We start from the raw sequence: 24,845 nt of genomic DNA on the forward strand, positions 1-24,845 counted from the left end.
AGGTGCCTGAGTGAGGCCCAGAGAGGAGAGGACTTTACCCCACGTCACAGCCTGTCACTGGGTCAGGACGACCAGGGAGGAGTCCCTGAAGGCCCATTTGGCCTGGCTGTTAACCTTAACCCCATTACTCATGCTAAACACAGGCAGAGGAACCTCAACCGGAAGAGTGCTTGGTCTGTGTGAACTCTGAATGGAACTGAAAGTAAAGTGGCCACAGGCTGTCAAGCGTTTAACTGTGGCTACTGGTTTGTGGGGGTACGTGGCTGGTTGGTTCTTCATCCGTGACCTCTGATTATATTGTCCAGAGTTGTTTTTGTTGGTTTATGTCTGCATGTGACTGTGTGGATGACGAGGACAGCTGGGGGAATCTCCTGAGGGCTAATGCCAGTGCTCCGGGGACAGGGATGAGTGTGTAGGAACATCCAGGGGCCTGAGCTGTAGGCCTCCCCACCAGGCAGATGTTAACACATGCCTCACTGTCTTGCCTCTGCTACCCCATTTCAACTCTAATAGCACAACTTTAATTACTAAACACTGTAACATCTATGGGTCATTTCCACTCCAGAAGCTTCAGTGTTCTTCTAGCTGACGTCTGCCCAGACATTGGACTGTGGTGGGCCTAGCTTAGGTGTTCCCAGACATTGGACTGTGGTGGGCCTAGCTTAGGTGTTCCCAGACATTGGACTGTGGTGGGCTTAGCTTAGGTGTTCCCAGACATTGGACTGTGGTGGGCCTAGCTTAGGTGTTCCCAGACATTGGACTGTGGTGGGCCTAGCTTAGGTGTTCCCAGACATTGGACTGTGGTGGGCCTAGCTTAGGTGTTCCCAGACATTGGACTGTGGTGGGCCTAGCTTAGGTGTTCCCAGACATTGGACTGTGGTGGGCCTAGCTTAGGTGTTCCCAGACATTGGACTGTGGTGGGCTTAGCTTAGGTGTTCCCAGGCATTGGACTGTGGTGGGCCTAGCTTAGGTGTTCCCAGACATTGGACTGTGGTGGGCTTAGCTTAGGTGTTCCCAGGCATTGGACTGTGGTGGGCCTAGCTTAGGTGTTCCCAGACATCGGACTGTGGTGGGCCTAGCTTCGGTGTTCCCAGACATCGGACTGTGGTGGGCTTAGCTTAGGTGTTCCCAGACATTGGACTGTGGTGGGCTTAGCTGATGTTGCATCCCTTTCTGCGGTACACCTGGGGCAGATGGAAATACTATTTCAAATGCAGTGTGTCGATCACCTCCTCCTTCTGAGTGAGCTATCTATGTGAAACGGTTCTGCTTTAACTTTCTGCTGCACTATCAGTGGAACCTCACAGATTTTGAAATCTGTGAGTGAAATACAGCGGTTGCCTGAAGGGAGTGGAAGTGGAACAAACTGACGGTGCCGATTCATATTTGATGCTTCAATGCCAATCCGCCTGTATGCCGTCGATGTGATACTTTCACTTGAGATTATGAGGCCACTGCTAATGCTACACATTTCCCAAGATCTTTGAAACCAACAAAAGTGAGAGGTTCAATGATGGAGTTCTAGATTCTGTGAGTGGGGTGCTCAGAGATTTGTTTTGGTCCTTCCTGTTTGAGTTCCCGTTTCCTGATTGGTTTGTCACTGGTAACTTTTCCTGTGTGTGCGTGTGCGGTAGTGCACACACGTGCTGTACAGGCAATTGTTTGTGTGTGTGCTTGCAGGGGATTCAGTCAAGCACAAGCGTGAACAACATGCTCCACCAAAGTTCATTATCATGACCAACGGACAGCTAACCCTGACCACTAGTTCTGGTTAGAGCTATGACTAGAAACCCTTAAACCTGCCACTGGCACCAGAGTGCTCTCTGGAGTTGGAAGTGCTTATTTCTGCCCCTGTGTTTATTTGCTAAGTTGAGAAGTTGTCTGTAATTAGACATAATGTTTGTGTAAAGTTTAAAGCTCAACATGAGAGAGTTACATATGACGTGGACTAGGGAGGGTGTCTGTCTGGACTGGGCTGAAAAAGTCCTCCTATAGGCTCTAATAAAGTCTGTGTGGTCTAAGGTGTGGTGACTGTCTTCCAGGTCTCTGGGTTCCTTCTCATGTCAACCTTAGAAAGTTTTCACCTAAACCTTATTCCACCTTTGTTCTAGGTTTAAAAACTAGACACAACTATCTGGAAGTGGCTGTGAATGGTCCCTTTAGATAATGGCTTGGGACATTGAAAGAAGGGCAGTCAGAGCAGATGTAGGACCAGATGTAATTTCCTGACAAGGTAGAGAACAGAGGTGTGTTTAGCTGGATATCTCCCCAGTGCTCTGTCTGTGGTAAGGCTGAAGTGCCTGTCACTTTCTACTTCCCCTGAGGGCTATAGACCCCTTCCTCCCTCCCACATTCTGAAGCACGTTAGACCTGCGTCTGAACCCACACATACCCCTACAGCACCGCCTCCTAAACCAACTCATGATACTTCAACTAATTACCCAGACTTCCTAGACACACTGTGTCAAGCCCTCTGGAACGCATACAGCTCTCGCTCTCTGCTGCTGCTTGGCAGTATAGCTAGATGGTTCCAAAGAGCTCCATCATTTCCTGTGCGGAGGTGAGAGGTATGTGATTGCAGTTTTAACCCCCCAGACCCTCAGACAGAGATGAGGTGTAACACTGTCGCTGCTGCCCATACTGCTCCTCTCCCCTCATCTCTTCCATTCTTTTGAAATGTGCTTCACTTCACTCTGCATTCAAAGACAAGGGCTATAACATAGTGATTTGCTACTGTTGGCAGACTGGGCCACCTGTAAATCAAGGCCAAGTGACAAGCAGTCACCATTCCTTTCCAATCCCCCTGGGAATGGAGGCTTTCTCCCAGAGAGGGTTCATCATGGCTGGGCTGGCTGGTGGAGAATGTGTTCGAGAGTGAAGAACAAACGCAACCCATATTTATGTGAATTTTTTTCCCTTTTGTACTTGAACTATTTTCACATCGTTACAAGACTGTACATAGCCATAATATGACATTTGAATTGTCTCTATTCCTTTTGAGACTTTTGTGTAATGTTTACTGTTCATCTATTTCACTTGCTATGGCAATGTAAACATATGTTTCCAGTGCCAATCAAGCCCTTTGGGGGGTGGGGTGGGGGGTGGTGTGTATGACTGAGACTGACTATTGGCTATACTTAAACTCTTTAACATCATCCTTAGCTCTGGCATCTTCCCCAATATTTGGAACCAAGGACTGATCACCCCAATCCACAAAAGTGGAGACAAATTTGACCCCAATAACTACCTGTTGGGTATGCATCACAGCATACCTTGGGAAAATCCTCTGCATTAACAGCAGACTTGTACATTTCCTCAGTGAAAACAATGTACTGAGAAAATGTCAAATTGGCTTTTTACCAAATTATCATACGACAGACCATGTGTTCACCTTGCACAACCTAACTGACAAACAAACAAATCAAAACAAAGGCAAAGTCTTCTCATCCTTTGTTGATTTCAAAAAAGCCTTTGACTCAATTTGGCATGAATGTCTGCTATAATTGATGGAAAGTGGTGTTGGGGGGAAAACATACAACATTATAAAATTCATGTACACAAACAACAAGTGTGCGGTTAAAATAGGCAAAAAACACACATTTCTTCCCACAGGGCTGTGGGGTGAGACAGGGATGCAGCTTAAGCCCCACCCTTTTTAACATATATATCAACGAATTGGCGAGGGCACTAGAACAGTCTGCAGCACCCGGCCACACCCTACTAGAATCTGAAGTCGAATGTATACTGTTTGCTGATGATCTGGTGCTTCTGTCACCAACCAAGGAGGGCCTACAGCAGCACCTAGATATTCTGCACAGATTCTGTCAGACCTGGGCCTGTCAGTAAATCTCAGTAAGACCAAAATAATGGTGTTCTAAAAAAGGTCCATTCACCAGGACCACAAATACAAATTCCATCTAGACACTGTTGGCCTAGAGCACACAAAAACTATACCTTGGCCTAAACATCAGCCCCACAGGTAACTTCCACAAAGCTGTGAACGATCTGAGAGACAAGGCAAGAAGGGCATTCCATGCCATCATGGAACATAAAGGAACATCAAATTTGACATACCAATTAGGATCTGGCTAGAAATACTTGAATCACTTATAGAACCCCTTGCCCTTTATGGTTGTGAGGTCTGGGGTCCGCTCACCAACCAAGAATTCACAAAATGGGACAAACACCAAATTGAGACTCTGCATGCAGAATTCTGCAAAAATATCCTCTGTGTACAACGTAGAACACCAAATAATGCATGCAGAGCAGAATTAGGCCGAGACCCACTAATTATCAAAAAAACCCAGAAAAGAGCCGTTCAATTCTACAACCACCGAAAAGGAAGCGTTTCCCAAACCTTCCATAACAAAGCCATCACCTACAGAGAGATGAACCTGGAGAAGAGTCCCCTAAGCAAGCTGGTCCTGGGGCTCTGTTCACAAACACAAACACACCCCACAGAGCCCCAGGACAGCAACCCAATTAGACCCAACCAAATCATGAGAAAACAAAAAGATAATTACTTGACACATTGGAAAGAATAAACAAAAAAACTGAGCAAACTAGAATGCTATTTGGCCCTAAACAGAGAGTACACCGTGGCAGAATACCTTACCACTGTGACTGACCCAAACTTAAGGAAAGCTTTGACTATGTACAGACTCAGTGAGCATAGCCTTGAAAGGCCGTCATAGGCAGACATGGCTCTCAAGAGAAGACAGGCTATGTGCACACTGCCCACAAAATGAGGTGGAAACTGAGTTGCACTTCCTAACCTCCTGCCCAATTTATGACCATATTAGAGACACATATTACCCTCAGATTACACAGATCCACAAAGAATTCAAAAACAAACCCAATTTTGATAAACTCCCATATCTATTGGGTGAAATACCATAGTGTGCCATCACAGCAGCAAGATTTGTGACCTGTTGCCACAAGAAAAGGTCAACCAGTGAAGAACAAACACCATTGTAAATATAACCCATATTTATGCTTATTTATTTCCCTTTTGTACTTTAACCATTTGTACTTTAACCATTTGTACATCGTTACAACACTGTATATATACTTATGTCATTTGTATTTTATTATTTTGGATCTTCTGTGAGTGTAGAGTTTACTCTTCATTTTTACTATTTGTTTCACTTTTGTATATTATCTACCTCACTTGCTTTGGCAATGTTAACATGTTTCCCATTCCAATAAAGCCCCTTGAATTGAATTGAATTGAGAGCAGTCCACCTGGAGTTCATATGGTCTATCTACTGTATCTCCATGAACACCTTCTCTGCTGCTGGGCTGGGGGGAACCAACTGCAGAATAACATGAGCTTTAAAGACCCTTGATCAAGCAGCCATTTTCTCCTCCTCTCTGTGAGATACTTGTTTGATAAACAGCCTGATAAAAGCTAATTGGTGTGGTTACATATTTTTCAAAGCCCTAATAAATACCTTGCTTTATGCCTTGAGAAACAGGCAGGTTACAGTGGTGTGTGTTGCTGAAGGGGTTAGCAAGCTAGCAGAGCTGTAAAAGATTATCTTTGCAGGTGTAAAAGTTTTGTAAATGGGTCATTAAGGCGTTGGCTAACTTCACACATGAACCACGAAGAGGGAAGGAGGGAGGGAGATTAGCTCAAATCAGCATGTTTCTGAAGCACAGAAATGAGGGCTGTAAATCTCCACTAATATTCTACTGAGCCTTTTAAGGGGAAGCCTTTGATGTGGATGAGGTCATGTGACCAGCAATGTTAATCTGATTTGGTTAAAATGACTGCACACGGCCTGTCCACCAATCAGACTATAAAAGCCAGAGCCAGTCATTAGGGGAGGAGTCTTCTGGGGGGGCTGTCAACAGAGCTGGATTCACGCAGACGGGCCCACATGCAAGCAGGCACGGTCATGCACACACACACACACACACACAATTTTCTCTCTCCAGGCCCATGAGTTAAATCTGGGATCCAAAGGCATCACATTCAGCAATGTTATGTTATGCAGTTGGTCTGCACAGACACACCAAATGTCACTAAACATACCAGCATTAATCCATGAGGTTGGATACCACAACACCTCCAATCACAGGACTTTTTTCCCCTTCCCAGTGTTGAGAGCTGTCTGTGTGTGACCTGTCCAGTTAACTAGAGATAAGATGGTAAGCCCACTGGCATGCATCCTTCCAGGCCTCTCCATCTCTCCTAACCAGCCCAGTGTAGCCATCACTTAGCCCTGGTGCTGCTCACTGCATACCATACACACCATAAGGCAGCTTCCTCCAACCTGACTGGCTGACTGACTGCTGACGAATCCCCAGCCTGTGGCAATAATTTCCTTCCTGGGTCACAGGCAGGAAGGGAAGACACGTGGGTGTGCTGTGAGTAAGCAGTGTCAGGCATGGGGCCGCAGAGTATGCACCGTAACCTCGTCGACTGCAATGAAGGTGTCTGGTCCACTCTGCTCCTTCAGAAGTGTCCAATGAGCCACCGGCATCCTCCGACCATCTGGCATGGTGTTTCAAACGGGCGACCTGGAGTTCAGTCAGTGAGTTGTTATGGTCCAGTTAGAGTTCAAGGAAACATTCTCTGTTTCCTTGAAGAGGGTTTTATCTGATCAGGCTGGACTTGGCTCACAAGTTGAAAAGAACCTCCAGATCAAACCTTGGATTGCCTTGACATTCTTTGATCTCAGCGAAAACATTCAGTTGATTATCAAATGTGCATCAAATAGCATTGTAAAAGAAAACAGATATGTCTCTTTTCTTGGCATGTCAAACGGCCTCTCCTCTGCTTTTATGCAGTTGTGCATAATAAAGATCTATGATGTTGGAGTCCGTCCAAGTATCTATGATTTTGGAGGGAACCCAAGAAATACCTCAAAGTAGCATCAGATGTTTTGGCCCGAGAGGATAGGCTCTTCACAGTTGAACAACAGAACAGGTCTCTCTGGTTCTGGCTCATAGTTCTACATGCTACATGCAGACACCTACATTATGTTTACTCAGTGCACAACGATCTAACAGATGTGTTGCACAATAATTGGCTGTCTGCTTTCTCCACCCTGGTAGATGTGTCTTTCTGTTTCCTGCCAAGTTCACTACAGTATATGATTATCTGAGATCTTAATTTCAGGTGTGCAAACCGATCCTTTTTGAAGCCATGCTTAGAGGCAGTGCTCCGTTCACTACCTCACAACAACACTTTCTATCTTGGAACGATCTCAAGGCGTCGTGTTTTGTCAGTACGTGCCGCCTTGTCTGACTGTGGCTGTTAAATGTCAGGTAGAGACGAGTGAGGAGGAGGAGCGGTTCACATGAAGAACTAAAGCTGAGTCTTGGGTCATGTTCATTATGGCAACAGAAAACACATTTGCATTTCTTATTGGACAAATCCATGTAGTTCCACCCCATTTGACTCAGTTTTCAACCTGCTCTCTGGTGTCTGCTGATGCGGTCTGTTTTTCCAAACAGTACCACACAATTAAAAGGGTCACTGCACTTCTAACTCTCTGATCCGGATCCTCCTTCTCAAGGATATAGTCACAGCACCAGACCCAAACCTTTGAACCAGCCTCCGGAGAGTCTCAGCTTACTCTGTTGGGGGCGGAGAGGGGATGGGCATTTGCTCTCAAGATGTCCTGTTCCATTAACACTACACCTTAAGCTCATTTCCTAAAACCAATATACATTTTGTTCTTTTAGTTCTAAGATTTCAACGTCAGCCATTTGTGTGCAGCAACCTATAGTATTGCCATCAAGCCATTTGGAAATGTCTTGGCTTTAAAAACTAGCAGTTTTAGTTGATTTCTTTCATTATGAATTGAATGTATATATACATTTCAGATGTTCGCAATGGTGTGGTGTGGTTTTCTAGGGTATTCATGACCCTTTCCTTTTTTGAAACCTGGGCTCCCTAGTGGCGCAGCGGTCTGAGGCACAGCATAGCATCCCAGTGTTAGAGGTGTCACTACAGACATCCTGGTTCGAATCCAGGCTGTATCACAACCGGCCGTGATTGGGAGTCCCATAGGGCGGTGCACAATTTGCCCAGCGTCGTCCGTGTTTGGCCGGGGTAGGCCATCATTGTAAATAAGAATGTGTTCTTAACTGACTTGCCTTGTTAAATAAAGGTTACATTTCCTCTGGCTTCGGGTAAGGCCTATGGGCTGTGATCCTCTATCTCTGTCAAAAGGACCCAGCAGGCCTAACAGACAGACAACCAGACAAACATGGCCACCAACCATTCCCTTGTTCTCCCCTCTCTCTTGTCTTCCTCACATTCCCTAAATGGCCTTCCATGTGTTGTTTCCCTCCCTGCTCGGCATGGTGGGCCTGTCTTGCTCCAGCCTAAATGTCAGACCTGAAGGTGTTCTCCAGTTCCAGCACTGCCTGGGAGAGCAGAGCAGAGAGCAGCGGGAGGCTCCCAACTCAACGCTTCACTCTCATCATTTGTCCTGGGTTTTGAAGGAGTGCTAGTAACACTGCTCCAACCCAACGCTGCTCCTGAGGCCTCCTGTTTGCCTCCACCGAACCCTGCGCCCCGGCTGGCTGGCGCACGATCAGGGGGAGCTGTCGTCGGCCGCCCAAGTAAATTGTCAGCCGCCTGTGTTGGGTGGAGGCAGACAGCGTTGAGACCAGGACCTTGTAGGACTTTCCACAACCCCACACTTACACACGTAAACACACACATGGTAGTTACACACGCACTCATACACTGAATGCACTCACAACCACACAGTCACACACATGTAATTACACACGCATTTATGCACACGTGCACGTACACACACACGGCCCAGTCTGTCTGTGAACACAGTGCCTGGGTAAGGCTGGCGGGCCCCCATGGCAACCTCATGCACTAACTTGCCAAACTTCAGTCAGTCTATGATTTGCTCTTCACCCCTGCAGTCAGTGGTTCCTTGGCTCACTTAAACTCTCAATATAACCAATGTTAGTTCTTAAAAATATTATTATTTGTAAATACGCAAATCTGGGTTTTCCTTTATTTTTCTTTATTTTCCCTTATTCAAATCCATATTTATGTGTCTCATTGTGGGTCCGCCATTTTGATTCAAAGGTCAAATCAAACAACCCTAGTAGACGGAGCGGGCAGCCTGTCCAGTACTGATGTAGCTAGCTGGGACGCTGTAATGCAGCATAGTCACACTGTGTTCCTGTCTTGTGCTGCTCTAGGAATAAATCACTTTCTGCGAAGGGGCTTTAACAACTTTAAAACACACTGGGGCCATACAATCCTCCATCCTCCAAGCCCAGAAGAGAAAACGCTCTGAAGGGTCTGGCTCCTGTTGAAAGCAAAATGCTTTAAACTTTGGTTTCCACAGAACATTAAACATCATGTCTGGAAAATTGTTTTTGGTGGTCCCAAGTGTTGGAGGAGAGGCTTGTTCATGTGCTTACAGCATTTCATGATACTCTGAAGCTCTGGAGTAGCACCCAAATACGTTCTGCAGAGCTGGGAAAGTGACACTTCACTGTAGTCTTCGTAAAACCTTCATAAACACTCCATAACACCAGTCGTGAACACACAGAAAAAAAGCCAAAAGACCTTTACACGTACAGTATCACGCAATGTTCATCATCTGAGCAATTCATTCTCCTCGACCAGTGCTTAACTGAGTAGCTGGGCCTTTACTTTTTTGTTTTGTATAGAGTTAGACCAGGGAAGCACGTTTGATTAGCATATATAGTATGGAAGACTATTACTGAAGGTATGAACGATACAGGAAGAGGCAGTGTTCATTGAGGTCTACTTGAGATGATCAAAGTGGTGCAGCTCTTGGCCTTGTCCCTGACTCTGTTTACCTTAAGCTGCACTCCTATTGTGACCCTTGACCCCACATAGGTCACCAGACAGGCCTGTGATTGGCTCATTGGCCTGACACGACAGGTCAAAATGGATGGCTCTTTTTAAGGTCAGCTGATTACCATGCTTATAGCCAGTGGAAAACACGGTCATTGAAGATAAAGAATAAAGGTTGGCTGAACAAAAGATGCTATCACTGAAAAACATTTTAACAATAGTATAAATTATTCTTTAATATAGTCACTTGTGTATTTGATCCCACATTGACCCTGAAGCAGAGGATGAAACAACATTGAAGTGGGAATTTAAAAAAATCAGTAAGGATCCTGTGTGAAATCTGCCATTTATTGAGCCAGCAAAGAATCCATCAATGAACTAAAACAAGTCCTAAACCTTTTTTAGAACCCCCTAAAAGAGGACAGAGGTCACTAGTCAGTATTCGCTAATCCTCAAACCTGGGGGCTGTGGGGTCCCTCTGAGCTCCCCAGGAAGAAAAGAGCAGTCAGTCCCACAGTAGAGAGGGGTTCGGGCCTGAGGGGTGCGGGCCTGAGGGGTGCGGGCCTGGGCCAGGTCCTCCATTGATCTAAATGGAGATGCTGAGGTGGCAGGGAGGGGCTGAAGACAATGGAGTGCTCAGTGTGTCACCACCAGAGTCTGAAGTGAGGTTCAGGGGATTAAACTTAATTCTCATAGCGCTGAATAAAGCTGGTCAAGCCCTCTGCCTGCCTGGTGAGGAGGTGAGGACCTGAGCCTCACGGAAAGTGTTATTGTAGCTCCATTAAAGCCTGCTGACTGGGCCACAACAGGCCCTGGAGCTGCTGAACAAAGAGAGTGGCCTTAGTGTTCCTTTGGGACAAGGCCCTGAAAGAAAGAACGAGAGACATTGTCACTTCACTGCTAAGACCAGAGGAATCTTAAGATGGGGAATTTTGGGCAGTTCTGGAATTTTAGGCAGTTCTGGAGTTCAAACTTTGTGTCGAGAGGGGGAGTGAGTGAGAGGAGAGGGGGAGTGAGTGAGTGAGAGGAGAGGGGAGTGAGTGAGAGGAGAGGGGGAGTGAGTGAGAGGAAAGAGGGGGAGGAGAGGGTGAGAGGAGAGGGGGAGCGAGTGAGAGGAGAGGGGAGTGAGTGAGAGGAAAGGAATGGGAGAGGGGGAGCGAGTGAGAGAGGAGAGGGTGTGAGTGAGTGAGGAGAGAAGTGAATGGGAGAGGGGGAGTGAGTGAGAGAGGAGAGGGGGAGGAGGAGTGAGGAGGAGGGGGAGAGAGAAGAGAGAGAGGTGAGTGAGGAGAGGGGGAGCGAGTGAGGAGGGTGAGAGAGAAGAGAGTGAGTGAGTGAGAGAGGGGGAGTGAGTGAGAGGTGAGGGGGTGTGAGTGAGTGAGAGAGGAGAGGGCGAGCGATGGAGGAGAGAGGGGGAGTGAGGGAGGGTGAGTGAGAGGAGTGAGTGAGAGAGGAGAGATAGTGAGGAGAGGGTGAGGAGTGAGGAGAGGGGGACTGAGTGAGTGATGAAGGAGATGGGGAGTGATGTAGGAGAGGGGAAGTGATGGAGGAGAGAGGGGAGGAGTGAGTGAGTGAGTGAGTGAGTGAGTGAGAGGAGTGGAAGTGTGATGGAGGAGAGAGGGGGAGTGGAAGTGAGAGAGAGGAGAGGGGGAGTGAGAGAGAGGAGAGGGGGAGTGAGAGAGAGAGAGAGAGGATAGGGAGAGGAGAGGGGAGTGAGAGAGGGGGAGAGTGAGAGGTGAGAGAGAGATGAGAGGGTGAGTGGGTGAGGAGAGGGGGAATGAGTGAGTGATGGAGAGGGGGAGTGATGGAGGAGAGAGGGGGAATGAGTGAGAGAGGAGAGGGGGAGTGATGGAGGGATGGAGGAGAGAGGGGGAATGAGTGAGAGAGGGGAGTGGGTGGGTGAGTGAGTGAGGTGAGAGCGTGAGGAGTGGAAGAGTGATGGAGGAGAGAGGGGGAGGGGTGAGAGAGGAGAGGGGGAGTGAGAGAGAGGAGAGGGGAGAGGGGGAGAGGGGGAGGGAGAGAGAAAAGAGAGAGAGGGAGTGAGAGAGTGAGAGATGAGAGGGTGAGTGGGTGAGGAGAGGGGAATGAGAGAGTGATGGAGAAGAGGGGGAGTGAGAGAGGAGAGGGGGAATGAGTGAGAGAGGAGAGGGGGAGTGATGGAGGAGAGAGGGGGAATGAGTGAGAGAGGTGAGTGAGTGGGAGGGTGAGTGACAGGGTGAGTGACAGGGTGAGTGGAGAGGTGGAGTGAGTGAGTGAGAGGGGGAGTGAGAGAGAGAGAGGGGGGTGGAGAGGGAGAGAGAGAGGAGAGAGGAGTGAGAGAGGAGAGGGAGAGTGAGTGAGTGAGGAGAGGGGGAATGAGTGAGTGATGGAGAAGAGGGGGAGAGAGAGGAGAGGGGGAATGAGTGAGAGGGGGAATGAGTGAGAGAGGAGGAGTGATGGAGGAGAGAGGGGGAATGAGTGGGAGAGGAGAGGGGGAGTGAGAGAGGTGAGAGAGGAGTGAGTGAGTGAGTGAGTGAGTGGGGGTGGGGGAGTGAGAGAGAAAAGAGAGGGTGAGTGAGAGAAGAGAAGGGGAGTGAGAGAGGAGAGGGGGAGTGAGTGAGAGAGAGAGGATAGGGGGAGTGAGTGAGAGAGAGGAGAGGGGGATTGAGTGAGTGAGTGAGAGGAGAGTGGGAGTGAGTGAGGGACATGGGTAGTGAGTGAGAGAGGAGAGTGGGGGAGTGAGTTAGTGATTGAGATAGGGGAGTGAGTGAGAGAGAGTGAGAGAGAGTGAGTGAGTGAGTGAGTGAGAGGGGGAGTGAGTGAGGGGAGTGAGTGAGTGAGTGAGTGAGTGAGTGAGTGAGTGAGTGAGTGAGTGAGTGAGTGAGTGAGGGGAGGGGGAGTGATGGAGAGTGGGAGGGAGGAGGGAGAGAGAAACGAGAAGGGGTGAGAGAGGGAAACGAGAGGGGGAGGGGGAGTGAGAGAGCGAAGGAGAGGAAAGGAGTGAGAGAAAGGAGGGAGTGAGAGCGACACGAGATGGGGGTGAGGGAGGGAGGGGCAGGAGAGAGGGCATAGGGAGTGAGAGAGAAATGAGAAGGGAGTGAGAGAGAGAAACGAGAGGGAGTGAGAGAGGAACGAGAGAGAAACGAGAGGGGCAGGGGAGAGGGAGTGAGAGAGAAAGGAGAAGGGGGCGAGAAAGGGGTTGAGGTTTTTACCGAATGTATAAAAACATTTTCAACATTAAGCAGCGATGCCAAGAGCAGATCCCGGAGTAACCCCAGCATACTAATAATACTGCTGCCATCCATCATCACAGACAACAACCAATTAGCACATTCCTCTTTCCCCTGTTCTCATGTTCTTGGCTAATCCCTCCATTTTGTGTCATTCATCAAAAACAGAAAATGTTTTCGACTCAATACTGAGTGTGAGCGTGAGAGGCTGGAGGAATGTTGATTGAGGGGTGATTTTTCTGGGTGTTTATGGAAGGAGGCTGTGGCCTGGGCTGGGTCCTGGGCTGGGGTTACTGTACAGGCCTGGACCTTAATTGTAAAGAGTACTGTAGACCTGGAGCTCTGGCTGTGGTGCCAATGCTGGCTGCAGTACTACTGACAATTAAGTTGTCAGCTGGCGCTCCAGAGCCCTCCTCCTCTGACCTGAAGAACTCTGCCTGCCTGTCTGACCTGCAGAGACAGTCCTGACGCCACTCAGGGACAGCCATCTGACTGCAGCTCTCTCTGTCTCTCTCTCTCACACACACACACACACACACACACACACACACACACACACACACACACACACACACACACACACACACACACACTACAGCTTAATCTGTGCTACATTCAGAGCCCCCTGCTGAGGATCTTGTAAATACGAGGCATTCAGAAATGCTTTACAGATGTGTGCTGGCAGCAGGATTTCAGCAGCGTTGAGATATTGAGGTCTCTGAGTGTGTTCTTATGTTGGCCAGGGATATCTTTTAAAGCAGCATACACATGGAGAGCCTCTCCTGTTACTTATCCTGTCTGCTGCAGACTGCTCTGCTGGCTGCCTCGCAAAGGCAAAGCAGGGGCTGAGTGCCTAAGCAGCAACACAACACTACTTCATATAACTCTCTCCCCACCGCCCCACCGCCCACTCCCTCCTATCTCCATCTCTACTCTCAATTCTTCCACACAGTCAGTGTCTGATTTTTATCTCCTGGGCTGGCTTCTTTTGGGCCTGACCATATTAGTCTGGGCCTAGTTTAAATAGCAGGCTGGTAAGGTTTCAGCTCCGTGGGGGAGAGAGGAACCTGGCTACATCCTGAAGAGGTTTTAATGATTCAGACAGCCTCAGTCAAGCTGTGTTCCAAATGGCACCCTACTCCATATTTAGTGCACTATAGTTAGTCAGTCAGTCAGTCAGTGATGTGGTGTATACTCCTCCTGAGGTGCGACCCCACTGGGTACACTGCAGAGCTGCTCTACTAGGCTGACTGGGCTAGGATCACACCAGCTGAACTCTACCTCTCTACTGGATTAAACCCAAATCTCTCCTACACGTTCTCACTGTCATAAATCCACCTCTTTAACACAGAGAGGGGAGTGGGGAGAGAGCTAGTAGCTCCACATAGACTAGATCAAGCAGCTCAGGTGTTGTTTTAGTGGTTTTTTATTTGATTGCTGGAGTAGGTACTTCACACAAAGGATAGGGTGTACTGTGTTTATAATGTAGTTAGTATGTCTCTGGGTTTATATCTCTGTAGGTTTATGGTGTGAGAGAGTTTTCATTATTATGTATGTCTATACCAGAGCGAGAGAGAGCGAGAGCTTTTTCCGATGTGTGTAAAAGAGAACTCTCAGATCAGGGGTGTGTGTCTGAAAGAGAACTCTCAGATCAGGGGTGTGTGTGAAAGAGAACTCTCAGATCAGGGGTGTGTGAAAGAGAACTCTCAGATCAGGGGTGTGTATGAAAGAGAACTCTCAGATCAGGGGTGTGTGTGTGAAAGAGAACTCTCAGATCAGGGGTGTGTGTGAAAGAGAACTCTCAGATCAGGGGTGTGTGAAAGAGAACTCTCAGATCAGGGGTGTGTGTGAAAGAGAACTCTCAGATCAGGGGTGTGTGTGAAAGAGAACTCTCAGATCAGGGGTGTGTGTGAAAGAGAACTCTCAGATCAGGGGTGTGTGTGTGTAATGGTTATTGGGCCAGATGACTGTAATGCCACAGAGACACCTGAGTTGGCATTTTCCATGGTGAAGCCCTGTGCTCACATATCACGCAGTCCCATTGGTATGCACTCACAGACACGGCTGCCAGGAGGGGCTCGGGTCGGGTGGACTGAAAAAACAATCCCACCAGCGTATCGCTACCCCCAATGACGATAGACCCCGTCACGGAAATAACCTCACAGACAACCCACAATTCCCCACAAGAAGATTGTGACCAGTGATTTGAGGCCGTTCTTTGACCAACTCCAGTACTGTGTGTCAGTGACAGTCAGTCATACGCTCACTCTGTTTAGATTCTTCAATTACAGTACTGTCTTCTCTAACTTTATGGTTCTGCTCAGCTTCAACTCACAGTTGTCAAACATATACAGTGTATATAGAGCTGAATACTGTCATTTGGATTTAGCCATGTCAGTATGTATTGGCGGCTCTAATGTAGATCTCCAGTGTCCATCTAGAATAGTTTGTTTATATGGTGACTACTCTTCCTCTTTACTGTATGTATGACAACAAACATGGAAATAAACTCTGTAGCTAAATCTGGTGGAATATATATTTGTTGTGCTTGGTCCGTGACAAATACACTAAAATAAATGTGTTTCTGTTTCTCTTTCTCCAGGATGTGTTGGACAAGGCGTGTGCAGAGGGGATCAGTGATGAACATTACCGTTTAGAAGGTATGACCCCCCCCAAAGCTCCTGAAATGTGCTGATGAGGTGGATGTATGGAACCCCTCCCCCAGCTCCTCTCTCCCCCCTTTACCTACCTTCTCCTTGGCCCTCCCCTCCCACTCTGTGCTTTGCAACCCACCTCCATCTATTCTGTTTTCCCCCTGTGTGGTGTGATCTTGGATTAAAGAATCAGGGTGAAAGGCCTCCCCCTTCATCTGAAAAGAGTACCAGAGCTCTGTTGTGCTACCTAACTGGCAGTAGGGGAGACTGGGATGGGACCAGCCCAGAGCTCTGTTGTGCTACCTAACTGGCAGCAGGGGAGACTGGGATGGGACCAGCCCAGAGCTCTGTTGTGCTACCTAACTGGCAGCAGGGGAGACTGGGATGGGACCAGCCCAGAGCTCTGTTGTGCTACCTAACTGGCAGTAGGGGAGACTGGGATGGGACCAGCCCAGAGCTCTGTTGTGCTACCTAACTGGCAGCAGGGGAGAGTGGGATGGGACCAGCCCAGAGCTCTGTTGTGCTACCTAACTGGCAGCAGGGGAGACTAGGATGGGACCAGCCCAGAGCTCTGTTGTGCTACCTAACTGGCAGCAGGGGAGACTGGGATGGGACCAGCCCAGAGCTCTGTTGTGCTACTTAACTGGCAGCAGGGGAGAGTGGAATGGGACCAACCCAGAGCTCTGTTTTGCTACCTAACTGGCAGCAGGGGAGAGTGGGATGGGACCAGCCCATAGCTCTGTTGTGCTACCTAACTGGCAGCAGGGGAGACTGGGATGGGACCAGCCCAGAGCTCTGTTGTGCTACCTAACTGGCAGCAGGGGAGACTGGGATGGGACCAGCCCATAGCTCTGTTGTGCTACCTAACTGGCAGCAGGGGAGACTGGGATGGGACCAGCCCAGAGCTCTGTTGTGCTACTTAACTGGCAGCAGGGGAGAGTGGAATGGGACCAACCCAGAGCTCTGTTGTGCTACCTAACTGGCAGCAGGGGAGACTGGGATGGGACCAGGCCAGATATGTGGGTCAGGGTGTCTCGGCTGGCTAGTTTTGTCGTTGAGTTGAGCTAGTTCAGGCTGGTTTATTTTAAGGGGTGGGCCAGGTATGCTTTGGTCCTCATTTAATTTATTTTTTATTTTTGAACCTTTATTTAACCAGGCAAGTCAGTTAAGAACAAATTCTTATTTTCAATGACTGCCTCATCACTGTCTTCTCCTCATAAACGTGCCTAAAGAGCTGGTGAAAAGCACAATGAATACAACCTATTATGGAACATGTAGCTATGATAATGTTAGATGACCACACACCAGACCTTGTCCATGTCAAAATCCCTCCGTGTGTCCGCTTCGGAGCCATCTTGGTCCCTTTCTCTTCCCCTCATTCTCAGAAGAGTAGAAACACCATGGTTCTCTTACAGACTCTGTAAAAGTACAATTTGTTGTACATTTCAGTAAGAACTTATGAGAGACATCTTATTATTAAAGTAGTTCTTGATTTCCATTTGGTACAATTCTTCTTTAGACCTGGGGGTTCATTGCTTAAATCACATTTAAACATGAATGAAAGCCTTTATGGAGCATTCCGGCTTCTTGATTCTTTATAACCCTGGAAAGAAAGTGGTTTGTTGAAGGGGAAAGGGACAGACATAGAGAGCCAGAGAGAGGTTACGGATGATCGTTAGGCCAAAGCACATATGAAAGCTTGTCTTTCCTCAGGGCTTCAGTAAGCATTTTCAAAGAAAGTTTGTGAGGATTAAAAAATAACTTGCTTGCAAAATTGCAAAGCGGGATGAAGCAAAAGGGATCCAGGATGGTAGTGTGTTTTGACTCTTTGGATCTTGCAGTTACGTCCTCTGTGCCTTTTCAAATGTAGTTTTCACAAGGCCATTAACTGAGGCTTAGATAACTCAATCAGCTATATAAACCTGTATCTCTGTGTCTGGTCACACTTGCGTGACTCTCAGCTTTCACTTCTGTGTGGATGGTCTGAGAGTGAGTGACAGCGGTCTTGTGTGTGTGTAATGGCAGGGCTGTTGGATCAGGCATGATGGCATTTTGAGAGTGCCAGCCCAGCCCCTCCTCCACTCCCATCAGATCACCAGCCAATCCTCTGGCAGCATTTAGTTCCACTCATGAAGAGCAGGCCTACTGTATTTCAGTGACGTCTGAGAGGTCTGAGAGGGAGATAGCAGATTATGTCTACATAGGGGATAGGGTGCCCTCTTGGACATAGCCTACAGTATTCCTCTGGGTCTTTTCATTAGCCTGGAGATAAGCATCACCATCTCCACATTGGGCTTGTTACCCAACAGATTTGCCCCCTCGCATGGCACAATGGTACCTTTGAGCATCTGTGATGATCAAAGACGGGGTTCAATTTTCCTCCTTCAAAAAGTTTTTGCTCCCCGGGACGCTGCCTTTCATTGTGCCTGCAGCCGAGAGGACATGAGACGGGACAGACATGATTGATCTGCTTGGATACGGAGGAAAGAGAACGAGGCTGTTGTGTCTGTCTGTCTGCTCCTTTGGCGACCACAACAAACGCTGTTTCAGATTTGACTTGGCTTAATTAATTAGTGATTCTGTTTTACAGCCGTCTGGTCTGATCCTTGGCCAAAAGGTTTGAGAATGGAACTTCAAAGTGCAACAGGGGGGAGGGGGTTGAGGGGGGGGGGGCTGTGTGTGTGTGTGTGTGTGTGTGCATGCGCAGTAACCCAGCCATCTCCTGATCCTGATTGGTCAGGCAGGAGCACAAGCAAAACCAAATGGCCACCAACTGCGTCCCAATGAAATGCCACCCTATTCCGTAAATAGTGCACTACTTGGACCCATGGAGTGACTCTGTGTATTCATGGCCTCTGCCCTTGGCCTATCAGTCTCTTTTTAATTTGTAGTACCCAGGTCTGAAACATCTCAGAGGTTTTAGTTGGATTCGGATGTGATGAGAGGATATGAAAGGACTGTGACATGTTACAGTAGGAGATGTTGGTGGGCTGACATACACTATACAGGTTTGATACTGTAGTTGGGGCCTACTGTTGATGAGGATGTGCGTAGCGGTGGAATAGGATGTGTGTGTGACAGACGAGGTGAGGCCTCCCTATGGACGCTGTCTGTCTGGGCTATATGTCTGGAAGCTATAATACTCAGTGAAACATCCAGCATTATGAGCTCAGCTACAGTGGGCACAGAGACCGAGGCAGGGCTCCCACGGGGTTCTTTGATGTTCAGATCAGATGATGTTCCCACTTTAGAATGTAATATCTTAAGCCACATTATACAGTAGCATCATGTCCTGTTGTTGGCATGTAGGGCATGTTATGTCTGTTCAGTTCCATGTTCTATTCCTCCACCTCCTCTCCCATTCCTGGGGCTATGCTAGCACTTTCCCATGGCAATGATGTGCATCCAAGCCCAGGAGTATTTTGTGTCTGTGCCTTATGCTTATTTATACACTGGATTCTTGACGTAGCTTACTGTAATATATCTACTGCTGTACATATCTACTGCTGTACATATCTACTGTTGTACATATCTACTGTTGTACATATCTACTGTTGTACATATCTACTGCTGTACATATCTACTGTTGTACATATCTACTGTTGCTGTACATATCTACTGTTGTACATATCTACTGCTGTACATATCTACTGCTGTACATATCTACTGTTGTACATATCTACTGCTGTACATATCTACTGCTGTACATATCTACTGCTGTACATATCTACTGTTGTACATATCTACTGTTGTACATATCTACTGTTGTACATATCTACTGCTGTACATATCTACTGTTGTACATATCTACTGTTGTACATATCTACTGTTGTACATATCTACTGCTGTACATATCTACTGTTGTACATATCTACTGTTGTACATATCTACTGCTGTACATATCTACTGCTGTACATATCTACTGCTGTACATATCATTCTTAGTTGATCTTGTGTACATTCTCCCTACAGTGCTATTTGGGTTGTCAATCAGATTCATCCCACCGTTGTTGATTTCTTGTCTTTTTTTGTATTTTCTTTCCTTACATTTTCTTTGACATTTTACTGCATTGTTAGGAGCTAGTAACATTAACATTTCACTGCACCTGCTACAACATCTGCTAAACTGTGTACGCGACCAGTAAACTTGTATTTGATCATTTGGTTGCGTGTCTGTTCTTACAGTGGCTCTGCCCCCGGAGAAGACGGTGGACAGTTGCTGTGTGGAGGAGAAGATGCAGGGGAGAGCGAACCAGGCGCCCACAGGCACACAGAAACAGCTCCAGTTGGAAGTGAGTGTGAAGTTGAACTGTGAACCACCAACATGGACCATTTATTAGTGCTTCTGGGAAGAACTAGAGCGACAATATAATACTCTTTCAGGGATGGAAGGAGGCACACTTGCACACAGTCGTGAATGTATTGATACTTATATGGCAATGCGATTCGTTTCAGGAGCTTGAGTGTGCCGTCTCTGTAGAGGAAGACAACAGACAGGAGTGGACATTCACGCTGTATGATTTTGACAACAATGGCAAGGTCACCAGAGAGGTGAGGGTTCAAACACATTTTATATTCAAACAGACTCTAACACATAACAGGGCACTTTCCTTTCCCCGCCCATGATCTTTTCCTCTTTCACACACACACACACACACACACACACACACACACACACACACACACACACACACACACACACACACACACACACACACACACACACACACACATACACACACATACACACACACACATACACATACATACATACATACATACATACATACATACATACATACATACATACATACATACATACATACATACATACATAGACTAAGGGAGACACAACCAGATGAAGTTACATTCATCCATTTCAATAATACAGCCACTAGGAACCAAAGAGACTTTTTCCTTCCCAGCGATAGATACCTAGTGGCTGGCTGCTGCCTTGTAAAGATCTGAGCAGTGCAGTCAGAGAGGCCTGTATTTTTGGAGAGCTGAGTTGAAACGGTGTGAAGAGACAGAAGCCGTCCTCTGTGTGGTGGGATGGTTGGATCTCCAGTTTCTCTGGCATCGCCCATGGCCCCGCGGCACATGAGACGGCAGGCGGCAGCTCACACAAAAAGAAGAAGAAGGAAATGGCTTTCTTCTCCAGCTCCCTTTCTTTATTTCTTCAGACGTATGAAAAAAATGGAAAACTAAAAGTGACATAGGAAGCTTTTTTTTTTACGCCTTAGCGTTTGAAACGGTATCTGGAGCCAGTCCCCAAAGAGCTCATAATAGGCCTTTATGTTGCATTGAGAGAGAGGCAAGGCAATAGGAATGCAGGCATTTGGACGTTTTAGAGGAGCGAGAGCAGAAGCTAGGCTAACAGGCCCAAAAAGGTCCCTATTTCTGAGTGGTTTTGTAAGCCCCTTTTCTCAGCAGTGACAGTCCAGGGAACATTAGTAGAAATGCAGTAATTACCTTCAGAGGGAAAATGCTAACAAGACTTGAAATATGTATAATTAAACATACTATGCTATTGATCCATCTGTGGATGTTCATGTTGCTCTCTTCCTGAACAGGCTTTTAAAGACTTAAGCGAGTGCAGATTTCAGATGTCTGCTCTATGCTCACGGACTTTGTGTGTGGATGTTATTCAGCCTTTCTACAGGAATCCCACCCTACAGGATGTTCCCTCTTATGTTCTCTCTTTCTTATTCTGTCTATGTCTGACTCTTAGCCCTGAGGCAAAGGTCTGTGCTATGGCCCTCAGCTACTCGACTCATTCAAAGAGCGAGAAAGAGAGAGATATTGAGAGGGAGAATACTTTTAAAAGCTCTTAATTGAACCATTTCCAAAGTTACACAGAAAGCCTACAGAGAGAAAGGGTAATGGAGGCTCTATTAAGAACAGAGCTGCTATAGAGTGGGTTGTGCATCATTTCATCTTTTAGCACTTCTCCTCCCACCTCCCAGACATATCTTGTCATGCATTTATCCTATATTTGTACTCTCTGCCTGATCACTTTACAGGTGGAACACTGAAATAAAACAACTGACAACTCAGCATGTACTTCTCTTCATCTCTCCTGTTTTCCTGTAACAGACTACAGTAACTGAGTTGTTGGCTGTACACTAACAAAGACCATCTCGCGCTCTCCCTTCCCCTCAGGACATCACCAGCCTGCTCCACACCATCTATGAGGTGGTGGACACATCGGTCAACCATTCCCCCAGCAGCAGCAAGACACTGCGGGTCAAGCTCTCTGTGGCCCCCGACTCCAGCCAGCGCTGGCGGAGCTGCACTCAGGGCCCCGCAGGTAACCACCAGGCTGGGGGAGGATCACAGGGCTGGGAAGGGGGAGGGAGGATGGGGAGACAGAGGGGGAAGAAGAGGTAGGGAAGGGGAGAGAGCGGTGTTCTTTGGGCTCCCCTACTTGACTGTTCTGCTGTCAGCACATCCAGAGTCTTGTTTGTTGTCATGCGGAAAGGCACCTGCTTCAGGCATGTCAGACTCTCTCTCTCTCTCTCTCTCTCTCTCTCTCTCTCTCTCTCTCTCTCACTCTCTCGCTCTCTCGCGCTCTCTCGCTCTCTCGCTCTCTCTCTGCCCGTGTCTTCATCCATTGCTCTCCGGCACAATGGGGTTCATTTTTAATGATGGGAGTAGTGACAGAGCTGAGAACCCTCCAGTGCCTTCAAACACTCTGAAAGAAACCTTAAGAGATGCACCAACTCCTTTTGATAACCACAACCATTTTATTTTTCTCCAAAGTGTTTCTTCTTCTCCCTCACCCCCCACTTCTCAGAGCTGTCGGTAAAATATAGCTACATTCCATGTAACTTTTCTAACTGACGACTTGGTAAGCAAGCATTGAGATTTTCCTTTAAATTGCTACAAAATATGACGCCCTGTTTGTTTACTTCCTGTTGTTGTGTCTATTTATAACGTCAAGGGATTCAAAAGAAGCAGGCTTTGAAAACGAAACATTAGCTGTCAGTCTTCACACTAATTTCAGCTGTCTTCATGCTAATTTCAAACCACAACATATCACACTTCATTAATAAACTCTGGGTTATATATACAGTACCAGTCAAAAGTTTGGACACAACTACTCATTCCAGGGTTTTTCTTTATTTTTACTATTTAATAGTGAAGACATCAAGACTATGAAATAACACATATGGAATCATGTAGTAACCAAAAAAGTGTTAAACAAATCAAAATATATTTCATATTTTAGATTCTTCAAAGTAGCCACTCTTTGCCTTGATGACAGCTTTGCACATTCTCTCAACCAGCATCATGAGGTAGTCACCTGGAATGCTTTTCAGTTAACAGGTGTGCCTTGTTAAAAGTTAATTTGTGGAATTTCTTTCCTTCTTAATGCGTTTGAGCCAATCAGTTGTGTTGTGACAAGTTAGGTGTAGTATGCAGAAGATAGCCCTATTTGGTAAAAGAACAGCTCAAATAAGCAAAGAGAAATGACAGTCCATCATTACTTTAAGACATGAAGGTCAGATAATCTGGGAAAATTTGAAGAACTTTGAAAGTTGCTTTAAGTGCAGTCCCAAAAAACATCAAGCGCTATGATGAAACTAGCTCTCATGAGGACCGGAACGAGAAAGGAAGAGTTACCAGCCTCAGAAATTGCTTCACAGAGTTCAAGAAACAGACACATTGAAACATCAACTGTTCAGTAGAGACTGTGTGAATCTAGCCTTCATGGTTGAATTGCTGCAAAGAAACCACTACTAAAGGACACCAATAAGAAGAAGAGACTTGCTTGGGCCAAGAAACACGAGCAATGGACATTAGACTGGTGGAAACCTGTCCAAATTTGAGATTCTTGGTTCCAACCGCCGTGAGACGCAGAGTAGGTGAACGGATGTTCTCTGCGTGTGTGGTTCCCACCCTGAAGCATGGAGGAGGTGGTGTGGAGGTGCTATGCTGGTGACACAGTCTGTGATTTATTTTGAATTCAAGGCAGACTTAAACAGCATGGCTACCACAGCATTCTGCAGCATTACGCCAGTCCCACTAAGCACAAACCAGATGTGATATAATTGTTTTTCAACAGAACAATGACCCAGCACACTTCCAGGCTGTGTAACGGCTATTTGACCAAGGAGGAGAGTGATGGAGTGATGCATCAGATGACCTGGCCATCCCAATCACCTGACCTCAACCCAATTGAGATGGTTTGGGATGAGTTGCACTGCAGAGTGAAGGAAAAGCAGCAACAAGTGCTCCGCATATGTGGGAACTCCTTCAAGACGGTTGGAAAAGCATTCCAGGTGAAGCTGGTTGAGAGAATGCAAGGAATGTGCAAAGCTGCCATCAAGGCAAAGGGTTGCTACTTTGAAGAATCTCAAATATATTGTGATCGTTTTAACATATTTTTGGTTACTACATAATTCCATATGTGTTATTTCATAGTTTTAATGTCTTCACTATTATTCTGCAATGTAGAAAATAGTACAAATAAAGAAAAACCCTTGAATGAGTAGATGGGTCCAAACTTTTGACTTGTACTGTATATATTTTTTCTTTGTCTTATATGAGGCCTGGAGTAAATAAATGAAGCATTGTTGTTTTTTCTCTTTTATAGATCTTCAAAGTAAAAGGCTGTGAACAAAGATTTCTTTCTTCTGAGAGAAATAGACATGCGTGTGTGCGTGTGTGTGTGTGTGGCTGTTCTTTTTGATAATGTCCTGCTCACTCTCTCACAGACATGCCCCACCCCAGAACCAAGACTGACAAGTGCATTGAAGACCTTAAAAGTGCAGAGAAGAAGTCTCGAGCCCTCCTCAGGTAACAGATGTTTTACAGCCTGCATCAAGGATTTACAAGACAATAATGTGTATCTGTGCATTTTTGACACCAATAACAACATTTCTTTTGACACCGACAGAATGTATGTTTTGCAATGCATCTAAAAGAGCTAAAATACTGCTTCAAGCTGTTGTAAAGTCGCATCTCTCTCCCCTCCAGGCGCCATCACAGTGACCACCACACTATCCAGCACCAGGTTTTGACCCAGCAGGGTCAGAGTCAGGGCTGCCAGCGCCACTGTGTGGATGAGAACCTGGAGCGCAGGAACCACTACCTCGACCTGGCCGGCATCGAGAATTACACATCCCGCTTTGGAGCAGGTGAGCTGGTCTGGGGGGGGGTGATGATG

At 46.9% G+C, this 24,845-nt stretch overlaps 1 protein-coding gene across 1 annotated transcript in view; it reads left to right on the forward strand.

Moving 5' to 3' along the window:
* Positions 1-24,845, forward strand: part of LOC115113771 (protein naked cuticle homolog 1-like) — a 41,234-nt gene that overhangs the window by 10,771 nt on the left and 5,618 nt on the right. The window contains exons 4-9 of the mRNA XM_065013174.1: positions 15,623-15,680; positions 19,859-19,965; positions 20,129-20,224; positions 21,836-21,983; positions 24,394-24,475; positions 24,656-24,816. Of these exons, the coding sequence (XP_064869246.1) occupies positions 15,623-15,680; positions 19,859-19,965; positions 20,129-20,224; positions 21,836-21,983; positions 24,394-24,475; positions 24,656-24,816 (652 nt within the window). The remainder of the gene's footprint in view (positions 1-15,622; positions 15,681-19,858; positions 19,966-20,128; positions 20,225-21,835; positions 21,984-24,393; positions 24,476-24,655; positions 24,817-24,845) is intronic.

The sequence above is a fragment of the Oncorhynchus nerka genome, linkage group LG28 (genome assembly GCF_034236695.1).
Source record: "Oncorhynchus nerka isolate Pitt River linkage group LG28, Oner_Uvic_2.0, whole genome shotgun sequence".
Taxonomy (NCBI): Eukaryota; Metazoa; Chordata; class Actinopteri; order Salmoniformes; family Salmonidae; genus Oncorhynchus; species Oncorhynchus nerka.